Source organism: Aphelocoma coerulescens, chromosome 3 (assembly GCF_041296385.1).
Source record: "Aphelocoma coerulescens isolate FSJ_1873_10779 chromosome 3, UR_Acoe_1.0, whole genome shotgun sequence".
In the NCBI taxonomy this organism is placed as follows: Eukaryota; Metazoa; Chordata; class Aves; order Passeriformes; family Corvidae; genus Aphelocoma; species Aphelocoma coerulescens.
Window position 1 is genome coordinate 5,138,217 of NC_091016.1, and position 20,640 is coordinate 5,158,856.

Below are 20,640 nucleotides of genomic sequence, written 5' to 3' on the forward strand. Positions count from 1 at the left end.
GGCAAGGATAACTATGTATGCCAAATAGATTCTGGGTGCATAAACCCCTAAGGTAGGTACTCTAAACCTATTATCTGGGAACAGCTGCTTCTTCCATACAAACAAGCACTTCCCTCATTCTGAAAAAAAAGGTGGAGGATATTCCTGTAAAAGGATTTAAATCCTGGAGAACACAGAAAAGAAAACCATCATTGCATTGTCCTTACAGAAAATCAAAATTAAAGGCTACGTGTTTGTAACAGACTCTGGGAGATGGACTCAGCTCTTTCTTACTCAAATTCTGCTACATAAACTGGGAGCTTTCTTGCAGCAGAGATCTTCTCCACCTTCTGTTAGATGAAGAACAATGGACTCCAGTCCACAACCAGAGTTCTGAGATATTAATATAAAAGTCACATGTACCATTTCTAAAAGAAACCAGCTGACAAAAGATAGGGCGAGAAATCATCAATAAGTAGCAATTAAAAATTTTTCTGCAACCAAAACATTTCACTGAGAAACTGGGATTAACAAATTTTAGTTTTTAGGGAAAAAAATCAAGAGAACCCAGAGCTATGACAGGTAGAGGGTGCTGCCTCTCTTGATGGAACACAAACATGCCCTTGAGCTACAGCTCTTAAAGCACATACTTTCTGAATACAGACATTTTTTTTTTCAGTGGGTTAAACAAAAACGTAACATTCAGGATTCCCTAATTCCAGCACAGAACACTGACTGAAGCATCTAAACCCTTTTGTTCCATCTTTGCAGGAAGAAAAATCCCTTTAATATTGTGTAAATGGAGTGTGCCTTTACCCATGTGAAAGGCATTCTTGCCATTTACTTGTAAATGTATTTTCATATTAACAAATGACAACAAGGGACTGCAGGCAAAACCCAGTGTATCCTCAAGAGTTTATCCTGGGGGAAAATTATGTTCAAAAGGTCCACCACTTATGCCTACAAATTACTGCCCAACTCGGGTGTAACAAATCATCCCCAATAACAATGAAAACAGTCTGGTGAAGACTTCTCACATATTGGAGAATTCTTTTCCAAGACAGAGGTATGTGCAAAACCTCTAAGTCTTCCTCTGTTGGAATGTGGAGCTCACAGGAAGAAGAGCTCCACCAAAAATTGAGGAGATCAATAAAAAATGAGCATGCTACTTCTTTGAACGTAACGATTTCCAGAAGAAAGCTAAAATGGAAACACTATGTGCAGATGGAAGAAAAAGGTGCTCTTCAGGACGTGTTGCCAAATGATCTTCTGAAGGAAAGCAGAGATTTAAACTACAGGCAACAAAGTAAAAAGTGGTTTTTAAGGAAGGCCTCAAACTCAAAACAAGCAGAACTCTCAAAAGCCCATTTGGCAGAGTAGAGACAGGATATGAAATTAGAATGTCAAGTAAAACTCCTTCCTGTGGCCTCTTTGTTAGATTCTCCTTTAAACAGCATAAGGACTGCTCTCCAGACTTTTCTAGTACGAAACCACCACATATGGAAGGTAACAAGGAAACCAGAAGAAAAAAAGAGCTAAATGTTATCCAATCTTTATTTTTTTCTTCAGGTTGGATTTGTCAAGCTGTAGAACAGAACAAAACTCTGAACAGATGATGACCTGGAAAACTGGGTTGCAATTGTTCTCTGACAAACCTGGGATCTAGGACCTGTCACAGAATGACAGGAATCTGGTTTCTGTGCCTGATGTTTATTTTGATTTAAAAATTCCTTCTCTGTGTCTAAAAGTACATGGCTTTTAGAAGAAAATGAACTTAACTTATAATTTTTGGGTAAAATGAGAAAGAGGATGTTTCCACTTTCACAGGTATCCAATATGTGACAATCCATTTTTTTTATTTTGGAATCTTCTAAATACCCAAATAATGTTTTCCAATTTATCCTCTACATGCTTTCCCCAATATTTCTTATGACTTAGTGGATTCAGTTTGGTCTTAAAACTACTGCTGAACACTAAATTCCAAACATCTTTACTGTAGATTCTTTCTAAAAAGTAATATCCGTATACTTCCTTGTGCTGAAAGAAGTAGCTGAGAAGTAAGAATAAGCTATTCTTAAGCACAATAGCTGATATCATAACTTCAAAGAAACAACCCCAAAACAGTAATTTAAATACTAGATTAAAAGGAATAACGTAGTTGATTTAAGACAACCACGTGCAAAGCATTTTCTTTATCAGGTTAGTAGCTGTGGGCTGCAATCCTTCATCGCCTTGACTCAGAGTATTAGGACAAGGAGGAAAATTTGACATGATGGTTCCATTCAGTCACCTTTTCTTAAATTCTTCTTAGCCTACCCTGCCTCTGCAGAAGAGGTCACAAAATTTCACGTTAAAGCAGCAAGGCACATTGTTTGTCACCACAATATAGCAATTTGTTTTTCTACACAATTATTACAGCATCCAGAATGCCAACTGCATTCAAAATATGCTTTGCCCAAAATGCACTGGGTAATGAGTTTATTTTTATTTTCTAAGTAGCAAAATAGCCTCTACTCCCCAAGTATCACTTAGCTACACAATAATAATTTGCTAATTCTAATCACTGTACTGTATTTTAAAAAGGGAAACTGCTGTTGAGATCCAGCATCCTCAGCATTCAAACTCAATCCAAAATTACCTTTGCGTCCAGGAATTGATGTAAGCGAATATCTTGAGGGCATGTTCCTTTCTGAGCTGCAAAGCATCACCACCTTCAATGTCTGATACTAAAGAAAACAAAAACATAAATACATCAGGAGGGAAAAAACCCAATGTGCAGTTGTTCTGTTTTTATCAGAAATTACCTTTGACAGCACAAAAAATAAATACTGAAGCAAAACCATGTAGATTTGGTTAAAAGAGGTAAGGCTTAGATGCAAGTGACTCGAAAACTCTTAGGGCACAATGCTCTTGAATACCACTGCAAAAATTCATGATTGAGAGCAGACCCTTCTTGTAATCCTATTTTTATGAAATATTCTTCATAAGCTTTCTGGGAACCCCTATCTGATGTGCACTTTCAAGTATGAACTTTCAACAACTTTACTCATTAATCAGATGCCTTGGTTTTTGGTTTTTTTTTGTTTTGCTGGGGTGTTTTTTTGCCCTGATTTTTAAATGTCTGCATTTTGAGATGACCATGAGACCTCAACTTCCTTTTCCTGATAAATAAAGACTGGGAAAAACAAGAAAACAAACAAAAACCAAACCACAAAAAAACTACCAAGATAAGAACAATGTGCTGGGTACATATAAGGTTATTTCAGACTGAGCTGATGATTATTGCTTTCAAATATAGACACATCTATCATGACATTTAACCATAATGAATCACTAATTGGCAAAATGATAAAGGCTTACCACATTTATTACAGAGGAGACCAGAACAGTTCTGTACTGAGTTCAAACCCCGAACATTTCACTGAGGGATTATCAAATGTCCCACCTGCCTCTAAAAATGCTTCTACACTCAAATAAGGCCAATATCAGTAGGTCCACAGCTCCACTTATGCAGCACCTGATTATATCCCAGAGCACTGGATTCTGTCTCCTGGCCACACACCTTTCCCCAACTACCAGTGCACAATTCTTGCTTCCTCCTTGTCCTAAATTTCCAAACGCTTGTACAATTATCTAACTGCTACACAAATCAAGGTAAGCATTCCTTTTAAGTGGATCTTTGCATTTATAACACAACTAAGTTTTCATCTCCACATTTCACAAGAAATTTCAAGTATTACATCTTCACAAATCCACTTCACAAGCAAACTTTGTGGGAAAGGTTCTCGAACAGCAGCGAGCTCTTCAGAATCCCTGCCTCAACCTTCTCTCCAACCTCAGCCTTGCAAGGTCCTGTGTGACCCATCCACACAGGTTTCCAAAAACTAAAGCTAATGAATGTCTGTGGGCATGGATCAGAAAGCAAAGTTCAGAAGAAAACCACTTCACAGCATAATCACACTGAATAAATACTTACGACTTCTTTGAAATAAGGATATCACGTATGCACATACATCCACATTTTCATACATACGCATATGTACAAATATCAAAACATCCAAAAAAGCAGCCTCTGAACAGGATACCATCAAACTTTAAAAACCACTTTTCTGTCTCACTCCTGTAAAGCTCTAAAGATCCTACACAGCACTGGACATAGCACAAGATGGAGAAGCAGACTAAAAGATGGGTATCACTCAATATCACCTTTTATTTTAAACACCACTAATTACCATGACAGTTGACTCTCTCAAGGCCAAAGTGAAGCGCTGAAGAAACCAAGAACTCCATCACACAACTTAGGTCAAGCTTACCACAAAAGACAGATCCTTAGCTATAGATAGTATCTAAAAAAAAAAGAAAACAACAAAAAAACCCCTGCCCAGCATCAAAGGTTCATAAATCTGTTTTCCCAATTTTGTCAGCATTGTTTCATTAAGACAAATTCCTTCACACTTGACAGAAAAAACTGTTGGCAATTTAGTAGCAATAAAGCTAATTTTACCTTGTAGGATCTTACACATCCATTTCTAACTTCTTTCATCCCCCCATCACCCTAATTAAACACACAGTCTAACAAGCAGGACAGTAACTCCAACTTCCAGAGCAGCTTTTTCACTGCAAAAGTTTGAATTACTCCCAAACCTCCCTCTTTGAGATTACAAAGAACTGAAAGTTAAGCAAACTGGCCCCTTCAAAGCTACAATTGCCATGTAAAGGGGACAGAACACAGAAGTTATGGAAATACTGAAACTAATGCCTCAGGTCAAAAAATAGGGAGGCATTTGCCTAAGCTGGAGAAACCTGTTATTTTCCTGTTTACACATTCTACATCTCACACACTGACCAACTTCAACTGGTCTTATTTATTAAATCACTGCTAATTAATACAGTGGCTACAGACGTGATTTCCCTTTGGGTTTCTGTACCTAGAAATAATATTGAGTTTATTCCTGAAAAGACAGGAGGCACCACACTGAGGCTGAAGTTTTCCATGGAGCTTAGCTGGGTCTGTGCTACCAAAACAGGCAGTGACACTTGTGGCAGGTCTTCTTCTCCTGGACCTTAGCTCGAGTTCTCTTTTGCTCCTTAGCAGAAATTATCTTCTTCACCTCTGTTAATTTGTGTCCTCGCAACCAAAATTTCAATTTTAAGCTTTTGAGCTCCCCTCCAAGTTATCAGCTCTGTGGATACCCCTGATTTACAGCACCTCTGTTTAGGGACACATGCAGCTTGAAGTACAGAAACAATTGGTTCTGAAGCATTTCTAAGATTTTTTTAATTGAAAAAAGTACTTGCAGAAAAGCAATAGGAACAAACACACTCATTGTCATTCCTGGGCATTTTCTGATTTCTGTCAGTTCTGTAAGAACTTACTTGCAACACGATTTCACTTCCAAATGATGGTGTTGGCCTCTCCTTTTAAATTAGTTCTCTTCCACCTTGAATGGGCCAGTAGTTAAACCAGACTCATTCAGTTGTGAATAAAGCAAGCCCTTTATTCTCTCCCATGCTCCAGCATCCCGCCATGCCTCAGAACCTCCTCAATCTGCTGCCTCCCCACGTTCTCACACTTTCACTGTTTCAAATCCAGCAGTAACAACCATGTCAAACTTTTCCAAAAACTTCTACTGCACCCAGCCTCCTTCCTGCAAATTGATTTGGTAGACAGGACTTCTCCCTAGTTTCACACCTAAGGCAGTGATTCCCACAGGATGCACTGCGGTATCCTTGTGCACTCTGAGAGCCTCTGCACCTCATCAAAGTGGCAGCCTATGTGCTCTCCCCAGTAAGAATTGATAATATGTGCCCCAGAGCTTCCCAGCCACGCATTCCAGGATCTCTAAGTTTCTGTCTCAGCAGTGGCACTCTGATCCTAGGCTCAGCTCCTCCGTGTCTGCACTGGCTGCTTCTTTCTCCAGGCACTCACAAGGCAGAAGTGTCAGAGATGTTCTCCTTCCCTATCTCTGAGCTCAACCTTCTCCTCCTTCCTTAAATTTGCTCTACCAAATCTTTCTTCTCAGTTAAAGCCTCTTAAACCTTTCCACCCTCCAGTTTCCCTCTTACTTTCCAGGCACACAAACACCTTCATCCTGAACTAGATCCAATTCCACAATCAATATATCCCAGTTCAAGCCCACACTACAATGGCACCTATAGCCATGCATTTCAAACACCATTAGCACTCCTGCAGGAACCCCAAGAGACAGTGAGGGAACTGCACAAATCCAACTCCCAATCCAGCTGAAAACTACCCACATTCTTGCTGGCTTTGTAAGCCATGGAATACTCAGGCTGGCAGTTTGAGAGCAGGGGAAGCTAGGAAATATGAGGAATGTGAAGCTGGGAGAAGTAAACACCTTTGCAGTAACCAGAGTTGTAAAATTGCCACACCCCATCTGGAGCAACTTCACCCCAATATTGCTCATCTGTAGGCAAAGACGTGGTTACTATTAGAGTCTCAAAAAACCAGAACACTGAAGGCTTTAAACAGGTCCATCCAAGACAGAACTAATCAGCAGAAGGAGGAAGAGCAGGATGTAGGTAAATTCCAGCTAACTGTATTCTACCAATATAATGCAGTAAATGGGGTCTTCCCACATACTTGCAAGGGCTCATCTCACTGAGTAGTCACAAGATGGTTCAGAGATCTTTTTATCACAGTAACACCACAGAAGAAAAAGCTGAGCTGCTTAACTAACCTGATTTAACATCATCTAGTGTGTAAGTTTTCAGATATTCTTAAAAAAAAAAAAAAATCAGACTGACTTAAAGCTTAATTGTTTATTCAAGTAGCTGATGAGAAGCCAAAACACACAATGGTCAAAGTAAAAATTTAAAACATTTCATATTAAAAAAAAAAAAAATTAAAAAATAGTATTTCCTTGCTGTTTCCCCAGTCTCCTGTTTTACTTGGCTAGCTCTAAATGAAACCTTGGGTGATTTACCTAATCTTTCACAGAAGGGTGATTTGCTAAAAGTGTGTTACAGTACTAGAAACAACACTAGCTCCCAAACTCAGAAAAAACCCTATAAATAAATTGACTAAACCAAAAAAAATGACAGAAGATGAGAAAAATACAAATCAACTGCAAAGAACAGGGCACTACAATTTCAGAATACAACTGTGGCCAAATGAAGCTGAGCTCCTAAGTGCATTTTTAGCAAGAACTTCAGAGCTAGAGGAACACACTGTAATTAGACCTCAAGGACAACCATCATGCTGGACTTGTGGGGAATATCTTATATCCAAAGGTCACTTATCATACCAAGTACAAAATCAAATGGCAAGCAAAAATAATCACCTTTGAAAGCATACTTTCTCTACTTTCAGAAACGTAACCTAGTCAAAAGTAAATAATACAAAACTCTTTAAAATCTTTAACTCTAATTTCTCCATATTCCAAACTGTAACGAGGTCCAGTTGCAAATGGATTGTGTTCCTTCCCCCTCCTCCCCCAAGCCTCATCTGATATCAGCTTCTCATGGGAAAGACCAGATCACTTGCAGAATGAACATTATTCTCAGAAATTGTTCACTGATACAGAATAAACAGAGAAAATGAGCCATACACTAAACAAAACAGCATTAGGAGCAATAACACTAATCTTGACAGAAATATATATGTATATAGATATAAAAATGTGTAACTTTTTGTGTGAGTACCATTGTTCGCACAGAGAACCAGCACATTTTTTTCAATGCATTGAGATGTTTTCAGTGATTAGTAGGGGGTTTCTTTTTGCTTAGGATCAACAGCATGCAAGATGATAGCCACAGAGTTCAGTATCTCCCATTCCCTTTCTACTTTCACATATTAGTATAACTTTTTTTATTATAAAGAATTTATGACTGCCTTAGATTGATTCACCACAGTTCTTCCCTACCTTTATTGGAGCTATCCTTGACAAGTATTTAATAGGACAGCATCAGCTTGAAGTTCAATGAAGTTTAACTGTCCAGACTTCCCTACAACTTTTCAGTGAGGAAAAAAAGTCTTCTTTCTACCTCTCTCTCTCCATAACACAAAAGCATCCCAGAATACTGACTAGATACGCATAATCAAAGAGAAGCACAACTGCAGAATGTACTAGAAAATACAAAAAGTTAATTCTTTGGTATTAGAAACACTGTTCAAATGTCAGGAACAATCAGATCTGTAACCCCAAACACTACAGTGATACAATTCTATAATGGCCTGGTTAGGGTGCTTGAGTGCCTTTAATGCTACCTTGATGATACTCATCACACCACCAGAGCACAGCATTACAGATAACTACCCCCACCTCCAGCCCACAACACACCTCAATTCATTTTAAGTCTACATCAAACTCTAAACTTCTTGTATTTATAAATATTACAACTCGGTAAATAGATTGCTTTCCTGCAAGATTTTGACTATGAAGTATACAAATACTAAAACACAAATATCACGAAGACAACATAATGGCTTAAGGACAGGAATTAGCAACTTTAAGAGTCTCATTTCCTTAAAAAAAACAAACTGTGCTTGTGTCAAAGACAAACTTTTGAACAAAGGCAATTTCAACAAATCTGACAAAGGTTTGCAAGTCTAAACAATACTGTGTTCTTAGGAATGGAAATACAGGAGCTACTCAAAAGAATAAGGAAAAAGCAGTTACAACTGGTGTCCCCAACATCATCTGCTGGTTATTCAGCACCTGAGTAATTTCTCACAGCTGCCATGAGATCAGAAGCACCTAAGGAGTTCTAATTCAGTATTCCAGTGCACAGCACAGTTGCACAAAGAGCAGAACAAGCCTTGGTATGTTCATCAAGCAGACAGCATTTCTAAGATACAATTTCACCAGAACAGGGAAATCAGCTGACCTCAGGTAACCGCTACCTTTTATCTCCTGTTTCTCTGCAAACACCAGCGAGTTCTCTCTTTCAATCTCTACATTTCCCTTCCCATCCCACCTCCCTTATCTTCTCCAGCAAACACCTGTTCTCCTTTAATCATAATAAGTTAATGCAGTCTGGAGCAAAACAGCAGCAGCTGGCTCTGGGCAGCTGTATGAAATTGAAGAATTGGGACCTTGCAGGAGTGATGCCACCCTGAAGTTTTCATCATGCTAGGTCACGTTAATGGTTAAAATGCCCCCTTTAGAATGGCTGCAGAAGTCTACCTAAGCCAACAGTTGTCCTTAAGAGCATCTGACAACTTTCACCTTCCCAAAGAGAACTTGCCACAGGCAGTGCTTCCAGGAACAGTTCCACGCTGTTTTAAATGCAGTTAAATGCTAACTAGCAGACAATACCCAGATTTACCCAGCACACTGGAGCTGGGTCTACCCAGAACTACCCCAGTCAACTACAATCTAAATAAACTCTTAGATACAGCATCTCAAGTGTAAAACAGCATGAGCCATGCCAGGTCCAGCAGCAGCACTGCACCTTCCACACAAAGCCAAGCCTAAGTTGCTACACCGTGTAAACTCACACTGCTCCCACTCAATGAGCCACAGCTCCAAGTTCACCAATACTGAATCCAAGAATGCCTAACAGTGGAAATCTGGCCTGGATAAGATGGGAATGTGAAAGATGTAATTCAGGTTGGATTATGCCAAGGACTGAGGAACAAGCAGTATCCCATGCAGCACAGAGTGGCACAGATTCAGAGAAGTAAGAGACTCCCATCAAAGGTTCAAAGAGCAGAATGTGCTTCCATCAGTTAAACACTGTGTAATGCACATACAGCCTTTCTGATCAAACACCAGTAGGAAATGGGGTAAGACCAGCTTGTGGAGTATCTGGCTGGGAATGGAATAAACTGGGCCAAACTGCACCTTGCTCTGGCTCTGCTGGCCCAAGAGTCTCCAGGAGTCTCCACATTGTCCTTTTCACACCCCCAGCTTCTGAGAGGGCTCCCCAGACCCAGCACAGCAGGAATGTACAAAGCTGCTCCCAGCCAGTGGGATATCCAGGCTGCTGCATTTCCATGGAAGCCTGGCAGTACAGCAGGGCTGAGCCTGGGCCCAGCAGCGTTCATCAGCACTGGTTCCATGTCAATCCTATCAGACAGGAGTCTGAAGGATCTGTGGGATCTCTGCACCTCCTAAGGCTTCTGTTGTCTTGGAATTCTCAGCAGACAAGATATTGCAGTCCTCCCTCTCCAGGGAAAGGCAAGTTACATATTACTAAGGAAAAAAAACCCAAAAAGCAATTTCAAAGCATCTGTGCCACTCATTGGAGTTTAGCAACAGAAAAAAAAAAAAAGAAAAAAAAAAAAAAGAAACAAAGAAAAAGTAGCAGTCTTATTTCAGAGTCCTACTTTAACTCAGGATTGTGAATTGTCTTTGACTCCAAGATGTTACAATTCTGGGAAGACTGTGGTTTTTTCTTTATATTGAAGTCGTCATAGTTCCTTTTTTAATTAAGAAAAAACCCAACAAAAGAAAACAAAAAAAACCATCTCAATTTAGGCAGTATTTCCACAATCAAGTCTGCCTGACATCACCAAAACACATACTAGATGTGGAAAGTCAGGCTGCCCATCATAATATTTTGACAACAGCCACTGCAAGTTTCTTAAGGAATCAATGCAGGATTGGACAAGCACTGCATAATTCCAGCATTTCCTAGCATATCACTAATTATCCCAAGGTAAATTTCAAAGCTAGGGCTGACACCGACACTGCCAAAACTACTGCTCAGATAAAGGATTGCTTGCTTTCAGTTTACAAGAGAGTACTTGCATTCTTTCCTTTCAATAACATAATGTATCAGTACTTGAATGACTCTGTGTTTGAATAATTTTTCTCTAATACTCCAGCTCTGAACTTCTTTTAAAATACTCCTTTAAGGTGAAGACACAGAACTCAGTCTATCAAACTACTTCGTAAGTAAAACAAAGATTTAATTACATGAACAAGGTTCCAAAAACTAAAGAGGTTTTCTATTAGTCTTAATTAGAAGTAGCAAGGAATGCAAAAATTAAAATACCTACTCCAGGAAGCATTCTATTTTCAAGAGAGAACTTTGCAAATTAGTTCAGCTGTACTACTTGGCACGCTGTGAATCAGTTTCAGACAACAACAGCAGCCTTCCCCCACAACCAGAAAGAAAAGGCCCACGACTGAGCCACCCTGGCCCATAAGAAGCAACAGATTACCAGTAGATTTACAACAAAAGCATGTAATGACTGTGCTCCAGGTTTCAGGGACAAAATCTGTGAGAGGCAAATATGATTAATTCATTTCTTACAAAGTATATCTAAGCCTCCTTAAACAAGGAGATGAGAGGTAAATGGGCAATGGGTCATTATCCTCAATGGAGCTTCAGGCAGTTCATTGAAAGCCCAGGAAGAGCTTGCTCAGCATTTGAACTCCAAGGCTTTATTTGTTTCCATCAGCACAGGTGCAAGCAACACTCATTCAGAAAGGACAATAAAACCCTGAGGAAGGATAGGCAAGCAATAAAGTCACTGTCTTTCAACTTTCAGATACACACTCAAATTTTGCATTCCTTTGTGCCTGATAATCTGTATTTAGTAAATCTCTCAAACACACAATGTATTAGGTAATTTGCTGGCTAAAACATGTAATTTTTAGAAGATGATGGATTGAAAGAAATAAGAGAAATAAAAAATAAGAGATGGCTGAAGGCAGTGCATGGGGTCTATACAAGTGTATCCAAGACAGCAGTGAAGTTTCATGACAAGCATCCCCCACAACCAGAAAATGTATTTACAGATGCCATTTTGATATAAACAAATGTTTTTACAGGTCTCATATCAGCAAGTACACATGGGGCAGTATCTGTAGCTATGGCTACACAGAGTTCAAATCCAAGTCACTCTGGAAAGACTCAAACTGGCACTGTTGTTCAGACCACCAAGTTTCCAAGACACTGATGGAAACTGATTTCAATTTCCGATCAGCTTGATCAGACTGCATCTACTCTAAATATTACATCAGCAGATCAAGCACTGACACCTATGACTTGAAATACTCTGGTATTCAAGTTTCATGTCATATATTAAGGAAAGAAAGTAGTTTAGAGGAAAAAATAGTTCACCTTTAAGTAAACCAGCAACAGTTTGTTGTTAACTGTGAAAGAAGTCAGAGACCAGCCAATACAGACAAGGATTTACTGCACTGACTGTCCTTCAACTAAGCAGGAGAACTTACTTTTATCAAGCTTTTGAGCTCACACTCCCCAGTGTTATCCCATAACAGTTCCAAGAAGGAAAAAATAAAGTTTTCAATACCTTGTATCAACTGTTGACTGAGCCCAGAGTGTAATCCCACCATGCACCTCCTGTCCAGAACACAGGTGCCTGACAAGGGTGGATAAACTGCGCTAAACAAGCCTTTTATAGACAGCCCATTTCCCAAATTCCTCAGTAGATATTGATATTCTGGCCCCTCTACACTTTTCTGGAGCTGCCCTCCCAAACATGCCACTGTCCATTTCCAGCACTGTTCACAGCTTCTCCAAGCAGACAGAGCACAGAAGTGAAAGCACTGTCAGTTTTGTTGATGCCCACAGAGTTCAGAATGAAATCTGGTGAAGAGATCTGCAAAGAACAGAAACTACTGGCAGAAAATGACTCTGTTTTTCAATTCACACCCACTTAAAAGTAATTTCACTGCTGGTGAAAACCATGGGGCTTGTATTGAAACCTAAATGATGAAGAATTTAATAATTACACGTCACAGAATAATAAATAGGCAACCGAACACTTCCTAAAGATGAAATTAAACTCTTGATAAAATTTATCAAATCCCCCCAAAATGACCTGGGAAGCACAATAGAAAGATAAAGACAATGACTGTTGAACAACTGTAGTGGTACAGCATAAAGCATGTATCTCCTGCTTCTATACACAATTACATAGATTAAAAACTCTCAAGTGGAAGTCAGTGCAATGAACTGGAGGCTTCTTCAGTGTGTGGAAAGCACGGAAAAAGGCAAAAGAAGTTTTGCCACTCACCTCCTTGATGGGAACCAATGGTCTTGCAGGGATGCTGATCTAGAAACCAAGTCTCAATTGTCACGGGTTTCTCAAGTCTTATTTACAGCCCTTCTACGAATTAGCTGAATAAAGGTCAACTCCCAAAGGTGCATTTTCCACAAGGATTTTTTCTGACTAGTTCCAGCTTCTTTCACCAGTTGTTCCAGCACTAAATCTCATGAGCAGTTCTATACAAATGCACAGAACTGCAATGCACTTGCACCAGAGGTCCCTTGAGAAGCTCACCATCTATCAGACGTGCTGGATCTGAACAATTCCAGAAATAAAACTTTGCAAATCTACAAACAAGCTGGATATTTTTACTAAGTGATAAGAACACCACAGAAATCCTCACAGTTGCATGTCCACGTTTAGCATTCAGATTGCAAATCAATTCCCATACAAGGAAAGGAACAAAGTGGAAAGAATGGCTTCTCACCTCTTCACATTTTCAAGAAATTGCCAATTTGCTGCACAAAATGAAAGAAGAAATCACCTCAATATCAGCTTAAACAACAGAAATTAAATGGCCACAACTCTGTTTAATTGCAGCATGCTGTTACTATGAGCAGCACTGAGTAATCAGCACAACCACTTGCTCCTGAGGATGGTAAGAATCTTTTCCACATTGTCCCAGCATCCAGACAACTACAAAGGTGTAGCTTGGGCTGCAGAAACCCCTATTAGCTACCTGAAAAGAACTCAAAGAAGTAAACAGATCTAATAAAAGGAACCAAGAAGTAAACATTGCTCTTCCCTCCCAATCACTTAAATGCCAAATCACAGCCTGCTCATCACTTGGACACAGAACACGATTCCAGGATTTGCTTTTCTGACTCAATGTCAGTTGAACACAGGAAGATGGAAGCAAACTGCAGTGACATGGAGAAATCAAGCAGCAAGGAGTTAAAACCTGTAACACAGAAAGTCTGGATCAGCAATTTTACTGTTTAACACGGAAGAAAAAGAAGCAAAAAGGAATTCTATGAATTAAAAGAATGGGTGAGGCTCATAATGGCCTGAAGCATCTCCATGGCAGACAAAACAATCAATCTCCCAAAACCAAGGCATCACCTCCAAGGCAGGCCGAGGGAAATGGAGCCAGGTCTGCTCTCCAAGATCCTGCCCCCTGAACCCCAGAGTGACACTAAGCCCAAGCATCTGTAGTGCCCTACTACATTCTGCACCACCTCTGCATCCAAGGACAGCTCCAAGAGCTGCTCTGGTAGAAGAACTGACACCAAAAACATCCCAGATAGCCTAAAACACATTATCTTGGACTTGGCTCAGGAATTGCTTGAGACTTGGGTGACCTGAAAACTACCCTTGTGGAGAGAAAGCAATATGGCACCAAACACATCAGAAGAATAATCACACAGGAAGATTTCCTACACGGGAAACACGATGACTTCTAGCTCTACACTGATCAAGTATCTTTTGAACGTGAAGCAAGGGATGCTTTTCTTTTCCTTTCTTGCTCTCTTCATTTTCCTTGAAGTTATCCACTAACTAATCCACTCTACAGCGATAGAGCCTCGTGGCTTTAAGGATATTGTTCCAAGTACTTATCCAACAGAAGATTTCCCTATATACAAAGAGAAGCATCTCAGTAAATACTCGTCAATGGTCTGTAACTCACAACAAAACTCAGCAGAATGGGATTTACGTAACTCGTCTTCAGCATCACTGATCAAGTGGCTTGAGCAATGAGAAGGAACCAGTTTGCAGCAGCCTGAACAGGAAAAGTCTCAGGACAAAATCGTTTCTGATCACATCAAGTAACATGAACTGAAATAATTGTACAGAACAAAAGCTGAAATATCTTTCCAAAAATAGAAGCCTTTTAGCTACGAAAGTCACAGAGCTTTTCCTTCAATTGCTTTACAACTACAAACAAAACAACTTTGCCTTAGTGTCACCTTCCCTTTCACTTTAGAAAGTTCACAATTATCAAGGATACAAGTTCCTCCTTCCATTTTTTGCGTCTGTTTACTCCAGTTCATTTGGAGTAGCACCTCAGCACAATCCACAACTGCAATTTGGCAATACTGCTATAAATAAAAGGTTCTTTTCATTTTCCTTTAAGCCTGGCGGCTCATTGCCTTAAAAAGGGTCAAAGCCAAAAGTAAACAAGAAAAAATTACTGAATTTCAGTGTTATAAACAAGTAACTTTCTTTTCTTCAACAGGAGACAGCAAAGATCTTTAAGGTTGGGCAGTTACCCCAATAAATCCTCCATGCCATCTCTGCAGAGGTTCTGAACATGGAAATATCATTTAAGGGGGAAAAAAAGATGAATCTTTTAAAAAACGCAGGAAAAAAAAGCAAAGAAAAAAGCCATGCAACAGAGACAATTTCTACAGTTTTGCACAAGAGGAATCATCAAACAGCCAAATGAAACTTTAGATCTGCACAAAACACTAGAGGTAATCGAATAATCAATCCTGAAGTTTACAGGTAACCACTGAACAAGTGAGAGCAGCTCTTGGAGACCAAGTGATGTTAATGATGCAATATTTGTAATAATCCTCAATATTTGAGTTCTCACAGCATAAAATATTGATCCTCTCCAGATCCCAAGGAGCAAACTGAATGCTGCAATGTTTTGGAATACAATTTCTCACCTACCTCAAGGTAAACATACCCTCACCCAACCTCCAAGCCTACTCTTTGTACCTCCTACATGCCAGAACAACATGACAAGGAATCTCCAGCATCCAAATACAGGGCTATCCTGAAACCACACAAACAGCAAAGCACTCCAGTACCTCAAGGGTTTTATGGACCTCATCATTCTGGGAGCAGTTCTGCAGGCCAGCTGACAGTGATAACAGACAGAAAACAACAGTGTGAGTCCACATTCATCTCCTGTGCTTCAGTAAACTGGGGGAGTGGGGGGGGGGTGTTTTGGGTTGGTCCTTGGGGTTTTTTATTTTTCTGGTTTTCTAAAGAGAAAACATAAGGTGAAAGACAGCCTGCAAGCTGGTATAGTAGAAAAACATCTAGAAGGCTCTAATCATCAGTGTGAACTGATTCTGTAAGATTTTAGAGATGATTAGAAAAAAAAAAAATCGGGCTAAAGAGGTAGTAATTGAAAAAAGTGAAGCAGAATGCTGGGAAGAAAACAAACTTTGTTCCCAGAAACCAAGAACTGGGAATAACCGAGGCCTACCAAGGTAACCTAAAACCACGGCTGCCACTACATAATAAAATCTATTTTTCCATGTTGTAATCTTTGTTTCTTACTTTCATAAAACCCAAACCAAACAAGAAGAACAAACCAAACCTAAACCAAAATCATCTACGGGGTTTTAAGTCAGCACACATCAAGATCAGCTGCAGTCCCAAAGGGAAGCCTCGTAGGCAACCAAGCTGAGCTGGGCTCTCTGGGTCACGCCACGGCCAGGACTGTGAGGACGCTGACTCAGGACTGGTCTGAGAACCAGACTGGCACTTTCAGCTAAGAAGAGGCACTCCCAGGCACACAAGGACAGTCTTGCACTCAACAAACACTCAGCACGGAGCACCACATCCTCAAGACTTGGGAGTGAAGCCTCCACAGGGATGGCATCAACCTACAGGCAGCTCACACTATGCCCATGGCTCCAGGTGGGACACAGCAACCTGCAGAACTCCTGTAAGAGACCTGAGACAGCAAAGCCCACCTCTGATACTCCATTTCTGTATTTTCTGGCTCACTTTAGGGTTAAGATTATCTGGGTATCTGTGCAGTGCCTAGCAAAACAGAGCTGTTCTGATCAGGGCCTCTGGACAGCACAGAAATGTAAATATTACTCAAGAACAAATGAAACTCAATATAAACCCTCCTAGACTGACAAGACCTGGCATCCAAAGAAACCAAGGAATGCAAAGTATATCAGGGTTCATTTTGGGATACAGAATGCTGTAAATTAACATAAAAGCACAGAATGTCCTCAATGCACTTTTCCTGTAAAATCTGTGCACATTTAAATGAGCCCCTATAATTAATGCCATGAGAATCTGTTCTTAAGCCTTTTGTAAATAAGTGGCCTTATCTTAAAAAACAGCCCATTGTGTCTTCCCTTTTTTCTTCTAATAAAGGCTACTAAAAATGTTTATATTGTGGAAGATTAATTAAAGAAAAATCAGACTCTTTATAGACTGCACTCCTATTAAACCTTGCCTGGGATAATGTAAATGATGCTAAGAAACCTACAGTGAGAAATTAAGACTGTTTGCTCTGATTGAACAGATTGTCTTACTGTGCAAAAACTCCTCTAAAGTCTGGGCATTTCATAGGGGAATTTGCATGTTACTGAGTTCCTGGATCAAATCATAACTTGAAATTACTACTTCTTCTCAGGAACTAACTTCAAGATCAGGGAATTTACTGGGTCTAACATGCAGATCAAATGCTGAAAATCAAGATGCTGCAAGAGAAGAAAAAGAAATATATACCAAAAAAACCAACACTGCTGATTCTGCCCACAGAATATTGCCTGCTTCTCATGCTTAAGCACAGCAATATATGTTAAATATATACATGCACACTTGCACACCTTTGGCCAAAAAAATAAGCTTTTCAATCCACAGGTTTCCAGTTCAGCACCTCAGGCAGCCCCGGAGTGCCACAGACCCGGGACCATTGACTGCCCGTGACAAAACCAGGCCTGAGGACCTGGAGTCTTCCCAGGACATAACCCCGGGCCTACACAAAGGTCACTGCTGCTGGCCGAAATCCCCAGCTCTGCACCCTGTTATGGGGTGTGGGTTAATACTGTAGCAGTTTGCAGTGGAACTAATATGCTTCTGATAAAAATATGCCTGTTTGTTGGCAGAGCTGTTCAGTTTCACCCTTCTGTCACCCATCAGTTGGTAACCTCTTAGGAAGAAAACAGGAGCTTCCCACGTGTTCCTTCCCAAACACCAAGTTAAGAGCTGCTGTCAATTCCCTTTCCAAGTCACCTGTCATGCAATTGATACCAAATTATATTCTGTAAACATTAAAGCAAATCAAGACAAAAGCCAGTGTGTGGCCATGTAAAAATGTTTTGTTTAGCAAGAAGATTGTAAAGCAAGGAGATGCTGTTTCCTGGACCTCTCTGAAAACCCTGCTTGGGTAGTTCCGGTGCAGAGCTGATCCCAAATGCTCCGTGGGCAGCAAAGGAAACTGCTGGCAGCCTGTGGCTCACACATTTCGGGCATGACCTCATTCTTTACTACCACTTTTCATTTCTGCTGCAGTGTTTTAAAAAAACCAAGGCTTGACATCATTTTTGTATTATGTACCTTTCATTATTACTTAAGGAACACAAATAACTCAACTGGAAGTTATAAAAGAAACTATCCCTCCCTCACAGCTCAGTCTCATCCAGTGAGAAGGGAGCACCATCACATGTCTTTGTATCCAAACACACACACACACCAAACAGTTCTGGTGATTTTCAGTGTGCTTCTTTCTCTGAAGGGAAGGCCAAACCTAATGTTACTTAAGCAGCATTTTTGGAAATTAACTACATAGCAGTAGTACTTCAGAATTTTCCTAATAGATTTTGACTTTCAAATACCTATTTCCTTCTACTTAATAGCAGAGATATACCTTGTATAATGCAGAACCATTAAATTATCCATACCCCAGTTTGTTATATATGTATATATCTATATAAGAAAAGAATCGTTAAAGTGATTGAAGACATTGCTTTATCTGTAGGGAAATATCTGTCTACATCAATCCCAATTACCTTAAAACACCTGTAAAAATCAATTCATACTGGAATTTCAGGGATTCCTTGAAATATCAAATTTAATGTTGCAACTTTTTTCTACATGATCATACCAATCCAAATCAAGTTTAAGCAATGATTACTTATCAATCCATCCAAAGCAACTGAAGTTTTCTCTTCCAACAAGAAGCTATCATATACCATTGATAATTTAATCTTATGTTGAACCTACTGTTTAAATAACCATTTGGTGTGTAATGTCAACATAATCTGACTTATTCCAGCCTCTGAACTCTCCTGAAAGTTACTTTTACACCTACATTTTTACTTCTCAAAGCTGGCCACCACTGAATATTCTATTTCCCCAGCAAGAAAGAAGCCAACATTCAAGCACTGTAGGATCCTAAGGAAGAACAAACTGCACATGGAAGTGGGCCTCAGGAGAGTGAGAACAACTCTACCCAAACCCTGTCCTAGGCAGCATTCTGTGCTCCACTCTGCTGGAACAGGATTTGCAGTGTAACCAGGAAAAATGCCATGTTCAAGATCCAAAATAGTTAAACTTCCCACTAATCACAAACTTCAGCTGGTAAGTTGTTTCAATTCCTCAGCATCCGTACAGATGGTGGTTTTTTGGTCTTTGTTCATGAGGCAGAGCTCCTGAGAAGCTGGGAAGGTACCTCGGCTGCCACGGAGCGCAGGTTCCAAGGGATACACGAGGCCTACAGGGAATTTCGTGCCCTTAACGCTCCTGATTCAGCGGCAGCGGGGGGAACACCTGCTGTATCACCCCTCCGACCCTGCCGGTAACACTCATAAAGAGAAAACTTCGGGAGGGAGCCAGAGACCACCCCCGAAGCCAAACACCCAGGAGCACCTTCCCAACCTCGCCAAGCCGAGCCAGGCTCCTCCAGGCGCCGCTTCCCTCACAGCTTCGGGAGAATCGGTGCCCGAAAAGCACCTGCACCGCGTACCGAGGCCAGGCACAGGGAGGAGAAGGCAGGATCACTTCGAGCCGCCTTTGCTGGTGCTGCTGCTGGTTAAAAGGGACCCAGCCCAGGCCCCGCTGCCCCCGGAGCAGCTCCCGGGCAGCTCCTCAGCCCGGCCAGGCCTCGCCGCGGCTGCCGGGGATGCGGATCCCGAGGGAAAGGGGGGATGGAGCGGGGACACGGCGGCGGCGGGCCCGCCCCAGGCCGCGGGGAAGGAAGGGGGAAGGAAGCGCCGAGCAGGGCATGGAGGGAGCTCCTCCATGGCCGGGGAGACAGGGAACCCCGCGCTCGGGAGGCCCGAGGCGGGCGGGGAGAGGCGAGGAAGGAGGAGAAGCGGGGCTGTAACCCGGTGCAGAGGAGGGTCCGCGGGGTCCCGGCCCGGGGGGAGGGAAGCGGGGGAGGGCAGCCGCACTTACTCTCATTTAACACCTCCAGCAGCTCGGCGCAGCTCTCACACATTGTTCATTAACAGCAGCAGCCGCCGCCGCCGCCTCCTCCCGACCATTGATTGATCCGCTCGGTGCTGCTGATTGATGATTGATGGGGGCCGGGGCGGGGGTCACCGGGGGGGAGGGGAGGGAGGGGGCGGGAAGGAATGGGAAGAGAAGGGGGGGGAGGGGAGAGGCAGGGGCCGGTCTGGGATCCGGGGCGGCTGATCAATGCAAATGAGCCTGTGGCGGCGGCGGCGGGCGGCAGCAGCGGGGAGGAGGAGGAGGAGGAGGAGGAGGAGAAGCCGAGTCACTCACTGGCTCCCAGGGACTCCACGCGCCGCCATTTTGCTGAGGGGGAAGGAGGAGGAGGAGGGGACGGGAGCGAAGCGGGGGACAGGGCGCTCGGGCGCCGCTCGGCAGTTTCCGACCAGGCAGGAGGAGGCGAAGGTGGCCGAGTCCCTCCTCCTCCCTTTTCCCTCTCGCCCCGCCTTCCCACCGCGGTTCCGAGCGGCGGGATGGCGAGCGGGGAGGAGGAGGAAAGGGGGCGGGAGGGTAAA

At 41.7% G+C, this 20,640-nt stretch overlaps 1 protein-coding gene across 7 annotated transcripts in view; it reads right to left on the reverse strand.

Moving 5' to 3' along the window:
* The window catches only part of USP34 (ubiquitin specific peptidase 34), a 112,218-nt gene extending 92,041 nt beyond the window's left edge, over window positions 1-20,177 (reverse strand). For 3 of the 7 annotated variants that reach the window (XM_069008934.1, XM_069008933.1, XM_069008927.1), the window contains exons 1-2: window positions 20,069-20,176; window positions 2,618-2,705 (exon numbers count right to left, since the gene is read on the reverse strand). In XM_069008934.1, coding sequence (XP_068865035.1) covers window positions 2,618-2,705; window positions 20,069-20,111 — 131 coding nt within the window. In that variant the 5' untranslated portion in view covers window positions 20,112-20,176. Of the gene's footprint in view, window positions 1-2,617; window positions 2,706-8,660; window positions 8,783-9,128; window positions 9,163-20,068 lie in introns of those variants that run through there. The other 4 variants (XM_069008930.1, XM_069008931.1, XM_069008928.1 and 1 more) reach the window with 3 other exon arrangements.
* Window positions 20,178-20,640: the final 463 nt, after the last annotated feature.